At 44.9% G+C, this 20,838-nt stretch overlaps 1 protein-coding gene and 1 long non-coding RNA gene across 6 annotated transcripts in view; one reads left to right on the top strand and one right to left on the bottom strand.

Annotated features, from left to right (window-relative positions):
• Positions 1 to 20,830, bottom strand: part of Ccdc38 (coiled-coil domain containing 38) — a 47,594-nt gene extending 26,764 nt beyond the window's left edge. Inside the window, exons 1-6 of one of the 4 annotated variants that reach the window (XM_060377928.1) lie at positions 20,698 to 20,830; positions 14,298 to 14,351; positions 13,734 to 13,796; positions 10,865 to 10,953; positions 9,551 to 9,716; positions 5,303 to 5,367 (exon numbers count right to left, since the gene is read on the bottom strand). In XM_060377928.1, coding sequence (XP_060233911.1) covers positions 5,303 to 5,367; positions 9,551 to 9,716; positions 10,865 to 10,953; positions 13,734 to 13,796; positions 14,298 to 14,322 — 408 coding nt within the window. In that variant the 5' untranslated portion in view covers positions 14,323 to 14,351; positions 20,698 to 20,830. Of the gene's footprint in view, positions 1 to 5,302; positions 5,368 to 9,550; positions 9,717 to 10,864; positions 10,954 to 13,733; positions 14,072 to 14,297; positions 14,352 to 20,697 lie in introns of those variants that run through there. The other 3 variants (XR_009589982.1, XM_060377929.1, XM_060377927.1) reach the window with 3 other exon arrangements.
• LOC132652425 (uncharacterized) lies at positions 1,776 to 9,529 on the top strand. 2 transcript variants are annotated; one of them, XR_009589984.1, is made up of 4 exons: positions 1,776 to 2,008; positions 2,631 to 2,820; positions 8,933 to 9,117; positions 9,282 to 9,529. It is a non-coding gene; the product is annotated as an uncharacterized LOC132652425 (long non-coding RNA). The 2 variants fall into 2 exon arrangements; XR_009589985.1 differs by having other exon boundaries at positions 2,596 to 2,820.
• Positions 20,831 to 20,838: the final 8 nt, after the last annotated feature.

The raw sequence follows: 20,838 nt of genomic DNA, 5'->3' as shown, positions 1-20,838 counted from the left end.
TGATTAATAGTTGATGTGGGAGGACACAGCTGACTGTGGGTGGTACCACCCCTGGTAGGTGGCCCTGGGTTTATGAGAAAACATGATGAGCTAAGCATGGGGAGCAGCCAGGAAGCAGCCCTCCTCCATGGCTTCTACTTCAGTTCTTGCCTCTAGATTTATGCTCTATTTGAGTTCTCAACCTAATTTCCCCACACTCAGTGATGTACCGTTACCTGGAAGTGTAAAAGAAATAAACTCTTTCCTTTGGTCATGGAATTTTATCACGTAACTGAGACAATGTATTACTAAAGACACCACATACTGAGTCATAGAACGTGAAGAAATCAAGGTGATACTGACCTGGAAGCTTCATCCTGGCTGGACAACTCTCATAGTGCTGGAAAGTGTTATGACTCCGCTGGCAGAGAGAGGTAACCATCACTCTCACCCAGCTGTGGACTCTAGGAGCTACAATAAGGACTGGCCTGGCTAGATATGCTCAGTGGTGCAGTAGTGCCATGAATATAATTTGAATAACCAACCACTTTCTGATTGAACCTAAGGCCTGCTCCATGGGATAGAACCTACACCTAGTCCTGTTATGGGGGTCAAGACCTTGGGGCCGGATGGGCCTTAGGGGAGAACCTACTACTGTGATTCTGCTAGGTGGGCATAGTGTTAAAACGACTCCAGTTTCAGTCATTGCTGTGATGAAACACCATGAAAAAAGCAACTTGAGGAGGAAGGAGTTTATTCCACTCACAGTTCAAGAGCAGGGAAGACAGGAACTCAAGCAGGGCAGGAACCTGGAGGCAGGAGCTGATGCAGGGGCCATGGAGCGGATGCAGTGCTGCTTACTGGCTTGCTCAGACTGCTTTTTTATAAAAACCCAGGACTACTAGCCCAAGAGTGGTCCCGCCCACCCACGACCAGCTGCACCCTCCTCCATCAATCGCTAATTAAGAAGATGCCCCACAGGCTTGCCTACAGCTGACTCCAGCTTGTGTCTGGAACAACTCCTAATGGCATATTGCCATTAGCTCCACTGCCGCCAGAGGGGCTTCGTCTTGCCATAGATGATGACGAACATGGAGACCCACAACTGGTCAGCTAGCTGAGAATAAGAGACTGTGGAATGCTCAGCCCTAAGTGGAACATCTCTATCACATTGATTCTCCTGAGACTCAGGGATCATTGTGGATAAGAGCATTCAAAAAATTGTAAGAGTCAGAGGTGTGGCTAAGGCAGGCCCCACATCCAAAAGTACATGGGTAACATAAATTCGACTCAATGAGAGAAAGAGAGAGAGAGAGAACATGAAAGCAGGGGGGAGAGAGGCCTTCTGGTGGGAGATACCCAAAGGCCTGCCCACCATTGGGCCCACCCAAGAGGGAACCACTATGATGTGCCAGTACATGGTAAAGAGATGGGAGAGAAAGAAAAGCTAGTGGTTTGAACACTATAAAGAGAGGTAGAACTGGAGACGCAAGAACAGCCTGGTGTGAGTAGCCTGCCCTGCCACCAAAAGCTTGAGCAAAGTCCAGGCCCATGTCGCCAGTGAAGGCCATGTCTGTGTCAGTGGGACCATGTTGATGTCTAAGGGCTGAGCAGCACTGGCCCTGCTCCTCACTGGTCCCACCCCTTGCTGGCTGAGGCATTGGGTGAGCTGGCCAGGTCAGTGCTGGAAAGCTCACCCTGGTGGTGGGTGCAGGAGAGCTGGTTGGCTGGCCAATCCCACTATCACCCAGGCCCAGATCCAGGGCTTAGAGTTGGCCCACCCCCAACAGCTACCACATCTGTGAACTGCTGGAGCGTGTAAAGGAGCCAGTTCTCCAGACCCACAACTGCAGGGCAACAGATATCTGAGCGGAGTCCCGGTGAGCCGAGTCCCGGTGAGGATCCAGTATAGAGAATGTAACAGAAGCTAAAGGCCCCGAACCAGACCAATGATTCATTGCAATGAACATTTGCAAGAAAAGATGTGTGGACAAAAGGGTAGACTGTGGGACACCCTGCAGCTTCCATGGTGAGATTTTTGGTTTGGTTTGCTTTTAAAAAAAGTTTTGTTATTATTTTTATTTTCCTTTATAGGGGGGAGTTGCAAGAATGGAGGATGGATACAAAACGATGAGGAGATGAGTGGGATTGGGGTGCATAATGTTAAATTCCAAAAAAAAATCAATAAAAGTTTAAAAATGTATTTAAACAAGTAATACATTAGTAGTAAATAAAAAGGAAAGTTTGGGGGTTAAGGAGATAAAGGTTGATCTGAGATGATTTGGGGTGTGTGTGAACCTATCAAAAATACATTGTATGACATTCCCAAGGGATAAAAATATTGTTATTGAAAAGAACAAGTTTTGGATATAGACAAATGCTCTTTCTACAGTGGCTGAGATGATTATACAGCTTTTCATTTCTAATCTGTTGGTGTGTATTGTATTTATCCATTTTCAAATGCTAAGCTGCTTTTGCATACTTAGAATAAGCCCCAATTAGCCATAATGGATTATCCTTTTTGTGTATTATTTTATTTGATTTGCTGAAATTTGTTTGGAATGCTTACCTCTAGCTTTCTTCTTCCCTAAAAATGTATTCTGTTTTGTTAACTAGTTCATTAATGCAGTGCCTCTCTGCACTCTCACCAGTTGGGCAGGAACACAAGAAGGTCAGAGGACAACTTGTAGAAGTCATTCTCTTCTTCCACCACGTTTGTCTCAGATCTTAAGCTCAGGTCAAAGGCTTGGAGCACGTGGCTCCAAGCCATGAAGCCATATCGTGGCACTTTCTTTTCTTCTAAAGCCTGTATGCTGTTCAGAGACTAGGACAACATCCTTGGTGAGTGTTGGGAAGTGTTCCTGCTTTTTACTCGATTTTATTTAATGGTGTTTGCAAAATTAGAATGGTTTCCTCTTAACATGTCTATGAATTAATGTCTTAAAATTAGCCATTGAGCCAGCTGTGGTGGTGCACGCCTTTAATCCCAGCACTCCGGAAGCCAGAGGCAGGCGGATCACTGCGAGTTTGAGACCAGCCTGGTCTACAAAGTGAGTCCAGGACAGCCAAGACTACACAGAGAAACCCTGTCTCAAAAAAACCAAAACCAAAACCTAACCAAACAAAAAATTAACTAGTGAATGCAGATTTTTTTTTCTTTTGCCTACAAGCTCAATTTTTATAGTTATATGGAGAGCTACTTATTTGTTTTCTTCTTGATAGTTTTTAACTTTCCAGAAATCTGTCCCATCCATGCCAAATTATTGGCTTAGAATTGTGCACAGTATTAAATTCACATGACATTAACATTTTAAAATGAGAATTTCCCGCCTCACAAATAAAATTTTTAAAAAGGAATTGGAGCAGAAGCAGAGAAAAAGGGGGTGAAAGAAGCAAAGCAACGAGCTGAGACCAATTCACTTTTGGAAATTATTAAGTTAATCAAGCTGCATAATTTGAGGGACTCATCCCAAGCCTGCCCTCACTGCTGACACAATTGGCAAATTTAAGGAGTTCCTCAAATAGCTTCAGGTTCCTGGGTCTCACAAAAGCTCATGGATAGAGTTTATGACAAGGAAGGGAAACATTAAAATCAGCTGGAGGAAGAGCCCCATGAGGCGGCGTTGAGGACAGTGGTTCTCAATGCTGTGACCCTTTCACACGATTTCTCACATCATATGAAATTGTTGTTGCTACTTCATAACTGTAATTGCTATTGTTCTGGATCATCATGTAAATATCTGATCTGCAACCCCAAAGTGGTCATGACCCACAGGTTAAGAACGACTTGTTTAGAGGGAGTCAGCTTGTGATTCCATCCGGGCTTGTGTCACAATAAACACACAGTACAGCCAACCAGGAAGTCAACTAAGCTTCACCAGCCAGAGTTCCCAATGAAGCTTCATCCTGCTGCCACGATTAAGTGACTCACCTGTCTTCAGTTCCCAGACCCTCTCAGTATGGCCCTAAACCTCTGACGTGGCCATCCTAAGACTGGCAGGTGTGGCCAGCCTCGTCTTAAAGACATCTTTCTGAGGTATGGCATAGGTCATCTTCTAGAAGACAAGGCCAGAGCCAGACGTCGTTTGGGCAAGGTCAGCTACACTTTTAGGGATAAGTTGACTTCATTACATACCACTAGGGGCGTGTTATCAACCTGCTTGCGGGAACTGGAAAACTACCAGAGCAGAGGACGAGGACATTTACTCCAAATGCATTCAAACCCCAGAGAATCTGCCAAGAACCATGTTCTCCTAGCCCCGGCTCCATGATGAAGGCCAAAATCACATTCAGAAACCAATATTAGCACGTGAAGGCATGGGGTTCTATCTACAACTGCAGGATGTAGTTTATATGAGCTCTTTCCTCTTGATCGCAGCTGGCCTCAGAGGGAGCCATTAACCTTGGCCTGTAATCAAAAGTGTGTGCTATGAAATTAGGAGAGATCAAATAGCATTTTCAGGTATACTCACTAGCACCCAAGACCTTAACAGAAAGAGACTATCTTTAAATAATTAGGGCTTGACAACAGAGCTGTAAACAAGAACTGACTGAGTCTTTTTGTAACTCTTCTCCTGCTGTTGGGTTCACAGTCTCTGCCCTGTCTGTGGCAAATGAATATGCACACAAGGATAATAAATACTATGTGTCATATGCCCTGGGTTCTAGTTCAAGGTTACGGACGATAGCGTAAAACTGTCTATTATTTTAAGATTATTTTAAGCCCTTCTCTGGTTGGCTGTATTGTGCATTTATTGTTACAGACACAGGAAGCTGCCACACTCTGACTCCCCAGGGAGGGAGCCTCAGGAGCTTTGTTCTGGAGTGTGTCTGAACCCTGCCTCACGGGGCTTTTCTGGCTGGCTTTAATATCATCTTTCCTTTTTAACAAGCCATTTTTCTCGGGTCTGGGCAGGTATAGAGAGAGCTGGAAGACTCCAGAATGTTCTAATCCCTACCACAGTCAACTAGAATGTCGGGAAAACCTAAATCTAACTAGGCTTCTCCAGGGCTATTGAGGCTGTGAGGGACAGAATTAGGAGAGAGAGATATCTGGGGGCCCAACATCCTCTAAAAATAAAAACAAAAACAAAAACAGACTACTTCTTGGGCTACAGGTATAGATTTCTTGATTGTAAGTTCTCCAGAGGGAGGGAATTTTGTAGTTTGGCACACAGTAAGTACTCAATAAATATTGTTCAAGCCAATAAACACAGGAACGAGCCACTCTGTTCAGTGAGTAGATTTGGAGCATGCAGTGGGAAACTATGACACTAAGGCAAGAACCTCCTGGCTAACGGGAGAAAGAAGTTACTTTAAATACCTCAAGAAGAAATCTGTCCCTCTGGTCATTAATAAACTGATGGGCAGTCCTCCTTCTGTCCGCACCTGGAGAGATAATTGAAATAGACATATGTTTAATTTGCTTGCTTTCAGAGATCCTTTGTAGAACAGAGCTGGGCCAAGTTACCACATACACTGTGTAACCAGCATTAGCAAAAGAGCTTTGCCTTCCGCAAAGTCTCCCTGACATTCAAGAACGGCCACAGTGGTAGCTGTCACTTACTTGTGTCTTCCAATAGTTTGGAAAGCTTATTAAATATTTTAAACATATTAATGGATCATGAAAATTTTATTATTATCTCATCCACTTTGTGTCCTGAAGTTTAGGGATGTCAGACTTCTTGCCCAAGATCCCACAGCTCTAAGTGGCAGAGCTGATGCTCACTGCCCCTACCCACCCCCAACTCCCTCCCAAGCCGCTTTTTTTTTTAAAGCTTCTCCCAGACCCATCCCCCTCCTCTCCACCCATCCCAGCTTTGTGTCCTCTTTCAAAACTAACTCACAGTCCAGTCTGTGCTGCCCACGCCCTCACGGGTGTGGGGCTCTTTGCGGAAGCCCGGGTGATCTAGCTGAGGCTTACAGAAAACCCACTGTGAAGCTTTCAACTGTGGATAGTTGCCTTAAGAGACCCTCCCACCGCCATGCTGGAATGTTGACTGGCTTGATGTTGGTCAGGTCTTGTGAAATCGATCACAGATGCTGTGAGGTCATGAGTGCAGTGGCCCTGTTCTATCTAAAGGACACTGTTTAGTTTTGGTCCTCTCTGACCTCTGGCTCTCACAGTCTTTTTGCTACACTTTCTGCAATGGTCCCTGAGACTTTGAGGGAAGTTTGTGTGATACAGGGTCCCGTTTGTGTTTGTACACTGCCCTGAACTGTAATGTTCAGACAAGACTGGAGTCTTAGGGTCAGATGTCTTTAGTGGCTGCAAGCCAGAACTGTAACTAGGGTGAAAAGGATGACAATCAGTTTTACCTGCAGAAAACTGAATAGGAATTCCAAAAACATTCAAGTTTTCTTCTGTTTGGAAAATGCTACATTTCCACATTAGTTTTGTGTGAGACCAACAGACTGTGGTATAAAGTCTCTCATAACCAGGTAAATAGAAATAATACTCCCAAACAAGCAGTGGGCCTGTGCTGTCCTGGGAGGCTCATGTCTTCCCAGAGGCACTGGGCTTCCACCTGTAACTACCTGGGAGATGAGGAAGCTCTCGCCCTCTCCGTGCCTCAGTGTCCCCCGTGAAGACTGTTCTCCCACCCTCAGCTCCTGGCTGTTGACATGATCTGGTCATGAGACAGGCATGGAGCTATGTGGCTTCCAAGAAGCTTCAAGAGCCCTTAGCCACCTCCTCTCCTCTCCCCACCCCCACTGCAATGCCATAGACAGGGACTGCTCCTACAAAAGAGAGCCAGAGGGGGAAGCAACAAACCTCATCAATGACTGAGAATTAAACCTCTGGGTTGGAGGCCACTCGAATTTCAATGTGGCTTATTGTGAAAGCACATTGTAGCCTGTGTATGAACAACCTTCTATTTCACAATGGTGTCGGGAGAAGAAAATGAGGCCCTCAGTAGTTTCTCAATAACTATTAGCTGCTTTTCTTTAAACAATACACTGGGGTGAATCATTTCATTTTATGATCAACCACAGAAGCAGCAGTGATTACTATAACCATTAACACATATTCACTGGGAGGCAACCACAGAGTCAGGCCGGCCTTGACTTGAATTCTACATTTGCTTAGAGTTCTGGGATGACTCAATGTCTCTTAACCATTTTCATCTGCAAAGAGGAGGCAAAAACATCCTAACAGCACTTTGTTGGAGATTAAATACAACATACCCAAGTAATTGTCACTTAGAAACAGCTATCTTCTTAATACTTTGAACATTGTGCACACTGGAAATCACTACAGTTCATAAGAGTGCAGCCCAAAGTTCACCTACTCTAACATTGTTGATATTTTATAGTTCTTGCCTGTTGATGTCTCACCTTAACTTTTCCCCCGCTAGAATATTTTGGAGAAAAATAAAACACCTTGGAGCGGTTCATCTCTAAGTGCTTCAGCGTGTAACTGTACCAGACAGTTTAGAAAACAGTGTTCCTACCATTCTCACTCCCAACAAACCAACAATCCCTTAACACCATCTCATGTCTGCCCTGGGCTGCATTTTCCTAGTTGTCTTAAAATGTTGCCCAGATCTCTAAGCAACCCAGAGGTTTAATTCTCAGCTATTGATGAGATTTGTTGCTTCCTCCTTTGGCTCTCTTTTGTAGGAGCAGTCCCTGTCTATGGCATTGCAGTGGTGGTGGTGGTGGGGGGGTGGAGGTGGCTAAGGGTTCTTGAAGCTTCTTGGAAGCCACATAGCTCCATGCCTTTCTCATGACCAGATCATGTCAACAGCCAGGAGCTGAGGGTGGGAGAATAGTCTTCACCTACAAATGAAAGGACTTTGCAGCTAATAAGGCCAGAGTGCCTCTTCTGGCCTCCTCAGGCACCAGGCAAGCATTTGGACCATGTACATTATTACAGACAAACGTATTCAAATACATAAAAATAACTGAATAAGTCTTAAGGAAAAAGAGGGGTTGTCTAGATAGCACCCAATCCTTTGGAACTGATTTACAGGTAGCTGTGAGCCTCCATGTGGATGCTAGGAACAAATTGTGGGTCCTGCTGAGCTATCTAGACAGCCCATCTTTTTCCAGAAGAGGCGTAACAGCCCTTCAGACTGAGGTTACAACTGGTGTCGAGCCACTACGAGAATGCTGGGAATGGAACCCCAATGCTCTGCCGGAGTAGCCAAGCTCTCTTGACTGCTAAGCCATTTCCCCAGCCTCAGGGCTTGCCTCTCTACAGGAGTCAGTGAACCCAAAGACCCTTTTCTCATTAGCCACTCTGGCCTTATTAGCTGCAAAGTCCTTTCATTTGTAGGTGCTTCTTGACCTGTGATGCTTATGATGTTTCTGATAACCAGGTCGTTAAACCAGGCCTGATTTTGCAATGCCAGGCAAGTTTACTTCACTTCATTAGCTGCCTGATGCTCTATGTCTGAGTCATATGGTTTGGATCACCAAAGCTCCTCCATCCTTTGGAAGTGTCTGTATTTCCACACCTCAAATAGAAGAGATGGTTAGGACTATTGCTTTCCTATTACTCGCCATTGCCAACGTCAACACTATTATTTTGGCACTGACTTCCTTCTTTCCTGAAAGCAGAAGTAACGATCTTCTTGGTAAAGTGTATTCTTATTTGAGCTGCTTTCTTCTTGTTCTCAAGCCTATTGCAATGATCTTACCTGCCATATTCTAACAGGCCACAGAACTTAGAGTGTATGACACCATGTTAGAGGCATCATTCTGACCTTAAAACCCAGCAGCTAGACCCAACACCTGCCAAAATGGGAGCAAAGACCTAGTCCATAGTTCTAGAAAAGTCTACACATAAAAAGGCCCTAAGAGTACTAACCTTGTTTTTCGGCTTCTGTAGTTCTGCTTCTTGCTAACTGAAGTGTGGCAACTAGGGTGTGTGTGTGGTTTTTGTTTTTGTTTTTGTCTTGTTTTTTTCCTCTTGTGGTTGTGATTTTGCTTTTTTTTTTTTTTGTAGAAAACAAATGGCGCTGAGGCTTGGAGTTGCACGATTCAAGCAAGTGCCACATGTACCCACTGGCCAGCACCTAAGACTTCCCTTTTGGCTTTAAGAATATCTGTATTGAGTCAGGCAGTGGTGGCACACACCTGTGATCCCAGCACTCTGGGAAGCAGAGGCAGGAGGATCGCTTTGAGTTCGAGGTGAGCCTGGTCTACAGAGTGAGTTCTGGGACAGCCAGGGTTACATAGAGAAACCCTGTCTCAAAAAACCAAAACCAAAAAGTAAAAAGAGTATTTGTGCTATGGTCTCTGGGCTTATCTTTATCTTGCAACAGTAGAATTGACTCTGTCTCTTTTACCACCAGAAAATCTCCCAAGCCTGCGATGAAGAGCAACTATCCAAAACAACATTTCAAGATTGAGAGCAGGGGCTGGAGAGATGGCTCAGAAGTTAAGAGCATTGGCTGCTCTCCCAGAGGACCCAGGTTCAATTCCCAGAACCCACATGACAGCTCACAACTGTCTGTAACTCCTGTTCTAGGGGATCTGACTCGAACATGCAGGCAAAGCACCAATGTAGATAATAAAAATAAATAAATAATTTTAAAAAAGAGTAAGAGTAATGTTGACTTACCTTCTGTCAGTCTGAGAATAAGAGTGGGATCTAGCCCCAGATTTTCGTAGGAGCCGCCACCTGCTTCAGCATAGAAAGCCAGCTGGCTGAGGTGTGAGCGGCTCTTCATTCGGGATGAAAATGTTGTCTTCTGGTAGATTTTCATGCTGCGGTTCATGAGTCTTTCCTGTCCAAGGTACAGAAGCGTTACAAAGGCATTTTAACACACCACAGTAACACACTGTTATAGTAGTGTCCATATGTAAATAGCAAAGATCTTTGGCCTTAAGCAGCTCTGGAGCTCACCCTGGAAGAAATGTGCCCAGCATCCTTTTCCTTCTCATGTGGAGACAAGGAAGAACATATTTTAAAGGTTGGCCCTTTAATAAAGTATCTCAGAAACAGACACAGGGTAATGTCTATCCATATTAAATGCAGGGAAAACATGGAAATTCCAAAGGCTTTAGCTTACTGGAACTGAAAACTTAAGGGGGAAAACGGACTTCCACAGAAGGTAGTGAAAACCCAGACTTTGGATTTCTTTCAACTTCTCTCAATTTAAATATGTGTTAAGCTTAACAAAGGAATACAACGGCCATAGAAAAATTCACCCCAGATGAACATAGTGCAGTGTTTCTAACTATTTTATTCATTATACTTAGGCCCAGGAGCATCCTTTAATCAGTTGCCTTTGGAAAGAAAAACTGAATCTCAGGCCCACTGCTGATTCTTTATTCCAAATTATTTTAAAAATAATCATCCTGGCCTCTAAACCACCCTCCTTCTTTCTTCTCCTCTCTCCCCAAAACACATAACAGCCTTGACACATTCTAATAACAATTCTTAAGGACTCAATGCCTGTCAACCACAGTGAACTCTGTCTCTCCTTCCCATTTTCCCATCAGCAGAACAGACCTCTCTGTCTCCATTACACAGCTCTGACTCCATGACCTGTCAGTCCCAAGGTGCTACCTGTGGTAAGATGTACTTTTATTTTGTGTTCAGCCACCTGTGCAAGCTGGACCCGATTTCAGAAATGTAGTAATAAGGAAAACCATGGGTGTCAGACACACTCAACGGGCTGAACCATGCCTCTTGCACTAGTTGGTAACGGCATAGCTGCCTTCCCCCACTAGGTGGCGACCTCTGAAGGTCCCTGCTCACCCCTGTCCTCTGCATGCTGTCTCTCCCCAGAAGGATCCCAAGCACAGGACAAGGTGTATCCATACCTGTCATCATGTCCTAACCCACTTAAAAAAAAAAAAATCCTGGTGAGAACTATGGCTAAAGGCACAGGGCTCTAACCTTCTTGGGACTCTGATCTTAAAACCTTACATTTTTCTTTGCAGCAACTTCATTTTCTTTGAAAAGGAAGAGATCTTTGAAAAAGATCTTGTAGGGTCTTTCTGTTTTGCTTTCGACATCTGAAAGGAGAGAAAGAAAACAAAAAAGAGAGTGGGGGGGAAGTTAAGGAGGGAATTGTCAGTTACTTTTTGGCCAGTACTATTGGCCAGTTGGAGTAGAGAAATGGGATGCAGGGTCTCTGAGAAGGTGGGGTGCAGATGGATCTTGCCCTCCAGTTAAAACTGGAAATATAGCTCCTGGCCCCCCAGGGTAAAAGCCATATCTTTTGTGCCTACTGTGTATGGCACAAGTTCAGAGATCAGTGTCTCAGGATACTCGAGCCATAGCTAAGGAGTCTTTTGTAGACCAATGGGATCACTCTTGGAGATATAGTGATATGGAGATGACCCTGGTCCCACCCACTGCCCCCGGCATGTGATATGGTGTTGGCCACTTTGGCTCACACCTGCCAGCTCTTTAGAAAGCTGAGCACAGAGTTGCCATATGCAGTAGGTAAGTGATATGCTGAAGACTGAGTGCAATATGGCTGGTCCTTGAAAAGGGGTGTCAGCCAGGGAGGGCCACCATCCAGTAAAAGCAGGGGAAGTGTGGTTGATTCTTTGGGGGCTCTGTGGGACGCAAAGATATCAAGAAAGCAGATGCTATTGCTGGTTTCATAATACATGGAGAAGAGACAGCTAAGTGGCAGAGGCTGGGCCCAAGGAGAGCAGCGGTGTGGGAAAGCATGGCCAACAAGTTAGGGCTCCGCAGAGAGAGAAGACAGTGGTGCAGGGCTGAGCAGTCATGGTAGTTAACTTCGTGTGCTAACTTGACTGGGCTATGGTGTGCCCGGATTAGATGTTATTTTGGGTGTGTTTGTGAGGGTTCTTCCAGGTGAGTTTAGCATTCTAATTGGTAGAGTCAGTAAAGAAAGTTGGCTCTTCCTATATGCGTAGGCATCAAACAAACCACAGAGGACCTGAGTAGGACAAAGGACTGAGGTGGGAGAAATAACCACCCTCTCTCTCTCTATTCTGTCTCTCTCTCTTACACACACACACACACACACACACACACACGGGTGCTTTCCTGCTTGTGCTGGGAGAGTTTGCCTCATATCTCCACTGATGCTCAACAGACTGGGACTACCCTGTCAGCTCTCCTAGGCTCAGGCCTTTGCACTGGGCTAGACTCTAACACCAGCTATTCTGAGACTCCAACTTTCTGGCAGTCTCCATAATTGCATGAGCCCTTTTCTCAAAGTGCATTGCCATCCCCGTGGTTCTGTTTTCCGGACCTAAAACCATGACCTTGCCTGAGCCCATCCTGTGTTCCTTACCACAGAACAAGGATGGATCCCAGATCTCCAATGAGGCTGCTGATATTCTCAGAGGGAAGTAGGCTGGATATATCCCATCTGTCCTCTCTTCCCGTCTAGTCTCCTATAAGGACACTAGTTGCATCTTAGGTGGGGTCGTTTTGATTTTTTGAGACAAGGTCCCACTATGTAGCCCTTGGATGTCCTAGAACTCACCATGTAGACCAACCTAGTCTTGAACTCAGAGATCTGCCTGCCTCTGCCTCCCAAATTCAAGGAATAAAGGAGTGCACCACCACAATGGTTGTATTTGAGATGTATTTGAGATGGATCATAAATTCATGATCCTTTAATTATTTCTGAGGACCCTTTTTGGAAATATGTTCCTATTTTGAGGTTCCAGGTAGACTGATATTTGGGGAAGGCAATATTAATATTGCACCCCTGAATAACACATTATACCCACAGTGTATATTAAAAGTCACCCTTAGCCTCCCGCCTGATCCTTCCACTGGCTACAAATTGAGGTGAACCAAGATCTACAACTTTCCGCTTTGGCATGAGTCATTAGCTAAGCACAGGCTACTCCTAGCTCTGCCATATTTCCTCTAGGCTCTGCTGTGAAGATACGTGTCATAGCCCACAAGCAGCCTTCAGTGCTTCACCGTTAGTGTTCCTGTGGAGTCTGGGACAGCACCACAAAGCAGCTGGCTTGAAATTCTAGAGTTCAGGAGCCTGAAATGAGTCTTCTAACAATGGGCTAAAGAGGGATGTGTTTCTCTGGAGGCTCTAGGTAGAAACTATCTCTTCCATTGTCAGGGCATGCCTCCATGCCCTGGCTTGCAGCCCCTCTGTCCATTTTGGAATGGGCCCATCCTCTGTTTCTAAGCACTGCCTTCCCCCTCTAAGACATGCCTGCTTCCCTCTTGTGCCGACTTTTGGATTATCCCAGGCCCATTAGATAATTTAGAATACTCGTCCCTTGTCAAGGTCCTTAACTTAATCGCATCTTAAAAGTCTACATTTTGCTGGGCATGGTTTGCCTGGTTCTAATTTATTCATTCAACAAATACCCATGAAGGGCCTCGGCTATGCACCAGGCAGTGCACATTAGGAAACAAAACAGGGACCCTGCCCTTACGCTGAACTGAAGCGGTAGGTGTGGGGGAGCGGTAACCGATAATGAAAATAAACAAAACAAGTGAACAATTTTGTAATACAAGTGACAAGGTCCGGGGTGAGCAGCCTTGAGTGGAGGGATGGAGCCGCTGATGACTTGACAGATCTTGTGGAAGAGCAGTTCTGTGGTGACAGAAAGCGCAAAGGCCCTCCCTGAGGTAGGAAAGGGAGAGGGGCCCAGGCAGGGGCAGTATGAGGCAGGTCAGTTAGCAGGTGAATGAAAAGCAGCTAGGAGGTATAGAGGTAGGGATTGAAACCACAGTGGGAGTCTGGCTGAGAAGAGGCTGGGCTCTTGGAATACTCTGAAGGGAAGGACAACAGAATTTTAAAACGGATTGCTTCTGGGATATTTCCCTGACGTACCCATGCTCCTTCCTTTCCAATGGTCCTTGCTTCCTCTCTCCGTCTTTTCGAACTTCTCAATATCTGAGGAAACAGAGCCTTTGTCACATTGAGCCTGTTTTCCACATCTGCCGTGTGTAATCAGCTTCATCAAATCTAATCAGTTCCAACAAAGAGCATGCCTAGAGAGTGCACATGACCCATCTTAGCTGTTAAATCATTGTCAGATTTGGAACTGAAAACCAAGAGCTTCCTTGTGTCAGGCCACTGGAATTCCCCATCTTATGGGGAATCCAGGAGGACAAGGGGAGGAGGTGGAGGAAGAAAAATGGCACATTCTCACAGAGCACAGCTCCTTCTGTCCTTTATCATGACAGTAACTAGGTTAACTGTTTTAGCCATCAGATGCTGAAGCGATCCAGCAAACAGTGACAAGTTAACGCACTCCGGCAAGCCGAAACTTCTCAGCTGGCTTTACGAGTTACTTTCATTTTATGCTGGCATGCAGCTTTCTCCCTTACCCCCAGCCACAGCACAATCATATCAAGCACACAGGAAGAATATGTTAACTGATGGCTTTTTTACCTTTAGCATCCAATTGTTTCTGCATATACTGGGATGCCACTCTGTCCTGTGGCCCTGTCCAAAGAAAAAGAAATACATCTTTCAAAAATCCTGTAGACACAAGTGACTATGCTCAGTATAAAACATATACCCGCAATAAGATCATAAACAGTCTGTTTGGAGGGGCTGGAGACACAACTCATCCACTGAGAGCTTGAACCCACTCTTCTAGGGACCTGAGTTAGGGTCCCAGCATCCATGCTGGACAGCTCACAACTGCCTGTCACTCCAGCTCCAGGGCAGGGGTGGGGCCTCTGTAGGCACCTTCACTCACAGGAGTGCCCACTCAGACACACACACACACACACACACACACACACACACACAAATTAAAAACAAAAACAAAAAAATCTCTTGACATTTGGTCTTTAATGGCTGAGTCATGTCTTCAGCTTGAAAAATAAAATACATCCTTAAATTAAAAAAAAAAGAAAAAACAACAACCCTGTATATATTGTACAAATGTAGCTAAATTCAACTGTCAGTGACTTCCCAACAATTTTTCTGGATTTTAGAACCATGACCACACAAACTTTTGCACCCAGCAACTATAATTCTAGGAATGAGCACCCTAGAACATAGTCAGCCCTGTGAGCAAAAATGTATGTGCAGTGGTGTTCACTTTGTGCTACTTAATAATTCAGGAGGTGACTGTGTAGCTGTGGCATACCACACACTGAACTGCCAATGTGATCTTTGGGTACGGCTGGGGCCAGTCTTTACCTGGTGTCCATTGACTGTGAGTTAAAGGGGGGAGGGGTGCTGACGAAATGACTCAGAAGGTATGGTGCTTTCCGGTAAGCCTGACGGCCAGAGTTGGAATCTCAGGAACTAGATAGGAGAAGGCTGAGTCCCAGAGTGGCCCTCTGACCTCCGCACATGTATACATGCAAAATCATTATCAGTCAGTCAGTCAGTCACTCACTCAATCAATTAACATATTTCCAAAGAGTAGGAGTGCTGTGGATAGAGAAAACTGGGTGTGAAGTCTAGATTTCCTAAAGCTGGCAAGGAAGCGCTCGCAGCCATGGGTTTGCCACACTCTCCTTTCTCTACGGCCAGCCTCGGGGTGAGGCTGCACAGTCGGGTACTTACCTCAGCTTTAAAACTTAAAGAATTGCCAAAATAAATACATACATATAGAAATAAAAAACGAAAACAAAACTTTAGAGAAAACAACTCAGCCCTGAAAGTCAATAACATGCTAATTAAAGTTTTAAAATTTCCCACATTAACACGGGAAACTGATGACAAATGGATGCTGCAGTCTTCGGAAGTCCTGATGTGTCTATCTTTCCTTTGCACTTATCTCCCCAATGACTAGTGAGGTCTGAGGAAGAACAGAGGGAGGCAGAAGAGAGTCAGCTAGCTCCACTCAGGAAAAGGCAGTTGGGCAATGTCCCGAGTGTAAGAAAACACTGCAGTGACCTAGCAAAAGTTATGTCTTCAGTTCATATCCAACATCTAGCGCAGTGGCTCTCAACCTGTCGGTCACAAGCCTTTGGTGATGGGGGGGTCTAACATCTTTTTTACAGGGGTCTCCTAAAGAGCATCAGGAAACACAGATATTTACATTACGATTCACAACAGTATGAATCAGCTATATACTAGCAACAGAAAAAATTTACACCTGAGGGTTATTATGATACGAGGCACTATATTAAAGGGTCACAGCATTAGGAAGTTTGAGAACCAGTTTCTAGTGGCTGAAAATCACCAAGAGCTCGGAAATATCCACAGCTTACCACTGTGGAGTGTTGTACAGGTGAAATGACTATGACCATGGAGTCTCCTTATATTCTTCAACATCCCCACCTTTGAAAAGGAATAGGAATGGTGGTCTCTTCGTGCAGTTTGCAAATTAACATTTCCAGCCCATGATAGCAGAGTGCCCATGTACACATGGATAATAATGCCATAAGAAGATACCAGATGTGTTTGGGGTGTGTGTAAGGAGGTCAGTGAGACTTGGGTACAAAGGAAACATGGATAGATGAAGCCAGAGAGACATCAAGTTGTAGGTTGTGAGGGGTTGGCAAGTCATTTACCTCATTGTTAGGATTATTTTTGATAAAACTGTGTTTGTTTCTGTTTCTCTCTTAACCCAGCTATCAAGCAAATAATTGAGACTCTTTTATATTTGTTTAATAATAAACGTCACAACACAGTAACTGCGCAGTTGTTGCTCTGTTCTTAAACTTCTAAGTTAATTTGGTTTCCTCTCAGTGTACATCCCAAAGGTACTTGCACTTTGATCCAGCCTCGTTTTCCCCTGGCCGAATCTCCTTCTTCTTCCTCTAACTCCTCCTCCCCTTGCCTGGCAGGAAGTACAGCCCTGTTCTCTCCCCTGCTCATTGATTGACTGTAAACTGCTTTATTGTCATATCAGGGGACAATTGGAGAGCAGTGTCTACACAACATTGAGATAGTAGATTCTCAGAACCAGGACTGCAACCAGATACAGGGGTGGAGGGGTACAGAAATTAGCATTTGAATTACACAATAACCTTACATCTATACCTCTTGAAACAGAGAATTGGCCAGTGACTCACCCTGACAACTGAGCTGAGGAGGAACCAAAGAGTGGGACTGAAATCAGACAGAGAACTGTTAAGAGGCTGCAGTCATTGGGAAAAGAGAGACAATAAGGTCCCTTGGGATAGCAGTAGAGGCAGAAGAATATTAGATGTCTCTTATAAGAGCCTACCTGGCTCATTGACAGTATAAATGTAGCATGTCAAATAAAGCACTGAGGCCAAGAACAGGAGTTGTCCTCACCGGAGACAGAAAAGACTGTATAGGGTGCAGGGGATGGTGAATATGTTGCTGGGAAGTGCAGAGCTTCTGTTTGGAGCATGGTGCATTCATCAGACCTCCCAAGGGAACACAGGAATGTGAGGTACTGTTCTTCCAAACAAATACTGTGCTGGCTGATTCAGTCAACCTTCCCATTCCTCAGACACACAATTCTATGCAGCCTCCAAGTTGGATCCTTGGATGAACAGCCTCACAAGGACATCAGAATGGCGCTGAGGGAGACTGTGGCTCTGGGGGACAGGGAGGCCTGACTCCTGACTGACTCCTATCAGGGCTTCCCCTTAAGCCTAAGGATGAGACTACTCCGCAGTCTCTTCCAGGAGGGTAGATCATGATGCGTTCCTTCCCAGGCTTGCTTCAACTTTCAGAGGAACAGTAACTCTTGCAAGGTGACTGCTCATGGGAGGTGAGTGGGAAATGATGGCTTACCTGTCCTCCGACATAAACAATGGTCTACCCTGTCTTATGACGTTTAAAGAGCATGGACCACAGGCCTTTGTAAAACACCCTAAATGACAATAGGGAAGCCTGGTTGGTTAAGAGGTACTACTGGTCTGTTAGTGTATGTCTGGGTGCAGACTCTTTACTTTTAAGACTCTTGGAAACAAATTGGGGGTTTTAAAAGATCCAATCATAGAGCTCTAGACTAATTTAGAATACCATTAAAATTAATTAATGGCATTTATATGCCATTAATACCATTAGCTATAGCATATATTACCAGACACTGGAAGCAATTTGTATTCAGCTTTCAATAACCCTGTACCTACAACCCAGTGAAAATTCAATAACTGAAATTATTTGTGTGTGTGTGTGTGTGTGTGTGTGTGTGTATGTGTGTGGCATCTCCCACATCCATCTAAAGATCAGACCAACTCTCCTGACCCAATGACTTTCCAGTATTCTCCTCACCTCTTCCCCACCCACCTTGTACAAATACTAGGAGGAAAAGCTGTGAACTGTGGCCTTGAACGGTGTAGATCTATCTGAGCCAGCATTTTGTTGTTTACCAAGAAGCCAGGGACCCTTGGGTCCTTGGCCTACTCTATGGCACGCCTCTTTTAATTAGGTCAGAAGCAGAGCAGAAGGTTGAGGAAATGCATGTCAACTTGACCTCTTTTGCCCTGCTGGCGTCAGGCTTGCCACTTTGGGTGGACTTTTCTGTTGACATTTCTGATAGCCCCTTTGGCAAATTGAATAGGAAAAAGAAAGCCATAGAATTGAGGAAAAAACCCTAAAGGTCAGGGTCTGGTGGAAGGAAGGCTAGTGGAAGGGGGTCCTCACAGGAGTCTGGTAATGTTAGAGCAGCTTTGTAATGCCAGCACTATGAGGGTGCTGCAGAGAGCCACGTGTTTGGAGATAGTTTTAAATGCTGTGTGTGTACACATGACTGAAGGGTCTGGAGAGGCTGTCAGATCCCCTGGAGCTGAGTTACAGGCAAGAGTGAGCAGCCTAATGTGGGTGCTGTAAACAGACCTTGGCTCCTTCCGGAGAGGGAGAGCCTCTCTAAAGCTCAGGTTTTTGGTCCTTAAGCTTCCTTTGTCTACAGACCCTCTGTTTGCAGGTGCTTCTTAGGGTAATGCCTCCTTGAATCATCAATCAGATGCATTCAAGCCATCCACTGACACAAATAATCATGAAAAAGGAGAATAACTTCCTTTCATGCTTCCCAGGAAGGTACAAACCATATGCAGAGTACCTGGAGCATCTATAAAGCCGGGGGAGGAACTGGCACTATAGCCTGAAGTCTAATCCTTAATCGAACTGACGGTCAAGGAAAACAGCACTAAAATAAACTAATAACAATGGGAACGCCTGCTACCCAAGTATAGGTGAGTATTGGTCCAAGTGACTCATATTTCATCTGAAGGTCAAACAAACCCACAAAATAGAAACAAGTGTGGCTATATAAGGCTAGGAAAATGGTGCCTTGGGGAATTTTAATAGATTCCCTGGGGTCTGATCAGAGGAGAAGTAACAGAAGTAGGAGCAAGACACTTTTGTTGAACCCCAATTTGAATCCATCCTTCATACCTGTAACTGTCTAAGTCTGCCAGTGTGCCTTTGCAGGTTAACAGAAATTTTGTACTATGAAAGATCAAGAATTCTCTATGCATAAGTGACTGTATTTCTATTGTCTGCTATTTCTTCTTCTTCTTCTATACCAGGCTGGCCTCAAAGTCATACAGATCTACTATCCCACTGGGCTAATTTTTACTTATTTATTTATTTACTGGCATCACACAGACATTTGTAATTGTGTTTCTACTTTTTGAGTAGCCATTGGGTTTTTCCTCTCACATTGTCTACTTATTATTTCTTTTGTTTTTTTTTCTACCCCATCTATATTTTGTATAGGGCATTAGTGTAGATCTAAAGGGTATTTGTTTCTAATCTGTTTGTCTAAAGATTTTTTTTTCTGTTTTTTAATGGCTTTAAAGGTGACTCAAAATTATCCTTTTGGTTTTGCAGAATAAGCGTGCTTTTACGGTATACTTTTCTGTCATTTTTCCCCTATCTAGTATAGTCTTTACTGAGCAGGTAGAGTAACTTTCCTGTCTTTGCATGAAACATACCATAGAAACCAAATAAAATTAGGCTGGTGTGGTGGTAAAAAGGCTATCCTGGTCTACATAGAGAGCTCCAGCACAGCCAGGGTTACATAGTGAGAAAGAGAGAAAGAGAGACCGAGGGAGAGAGAAGCCCTAAAAACATATACATACAAGTAACATTATACAGACTGATATAAATACAGAAATACAAATATGGTTGAATGATCAATACGGTTGTATTTCTGTATTCAGGGATATACACACAGCATATATATGTAACAACAAGGTAAAAGACGTCTTGAATTTGAAAGAGAACAAGGGAGGTTTAGGAGGGAAGGGAAGGGGAAAATGATGTAATTATAACCTCAAAAAATTTAAAAATATATTTTAAAAGGAATCTAAACAAACCCTGGTGCTGCCAGCTGTCTTTAAAGAAATCGGACTCCATCTATAACCTTGAGCGTGGAGAGGTCTGTGTAGCGACCGCCCAGATCAAATCTGGTTTCACCTCACAGCTGAGACCTAACCTTCCCGAATGCGGTAGGGACAAAGCAGGCAGTGACAGCAAACCAATACTCCGTGTCTCAGCTCCATCCTTCCCTGCCCCCAGGTTCCCATCATTTTGGGGACCGCCTGGTAGCAGACCTTAGAGCCTAGCTGGCCAACCGAACAGTGCGCGGCACCCGCAGCTCTGCTTAGAGGCCACGCGGACTCGGGAACTGCTCTCCGCCCTCCGCCCGTGCGCCTGTCGCCTCGCGGGCGCGGCTCCGCCACACTCGTCTGCTTCTGCGTTCCCATTGCAGGTTCGGGTCCCAGCTCCCTGTAGGGTGTGCCTCTGAACTGTGTGTCCCTCTGTCTCTCTCTCTGACACACACCCGTCTACACACTACACACCTGCTCGCGCACACAGTCTTCTTCCAAGTCTCCATCCCTAGCCCCCCCCCCCCCCCGCAGAGATTTTCCCTCCTGACTCACCAGGGTTCTGCACTCACCCTGGCTGACGCTTCCCTTGGCCACTGCATCTGCCCAGTTCAATTCCCAGTGTCTAAATTTCAGTTTGTTTGTTTGGTTTTTTTTCCCCAAAAAAAAGTTAGGGGTTAGGGAGAAGCTGATGTAATCTTTATCTCCTTTAC

The sequence above is a fragment of the Meriones unguiculatus genome, chromosome 2, assembly GCF_030254825.1.
Source record: "Meriones unguiculatus strain TT.TT164.6M chromosome 2, Bangor_MerUng_6.1, whole genome shotgun sequence".
Classification (NCBI taxonomy): Eukaryota; Metazoa; Chordata; class Mammalia; order Rodentia; family Muridae; genus Meriones; species Meriones unguiculatus.
Note: the sequence above shows the minus strand (reverse complement) of the source record. Positions and strands in the feature narration are given on the sequence as shown.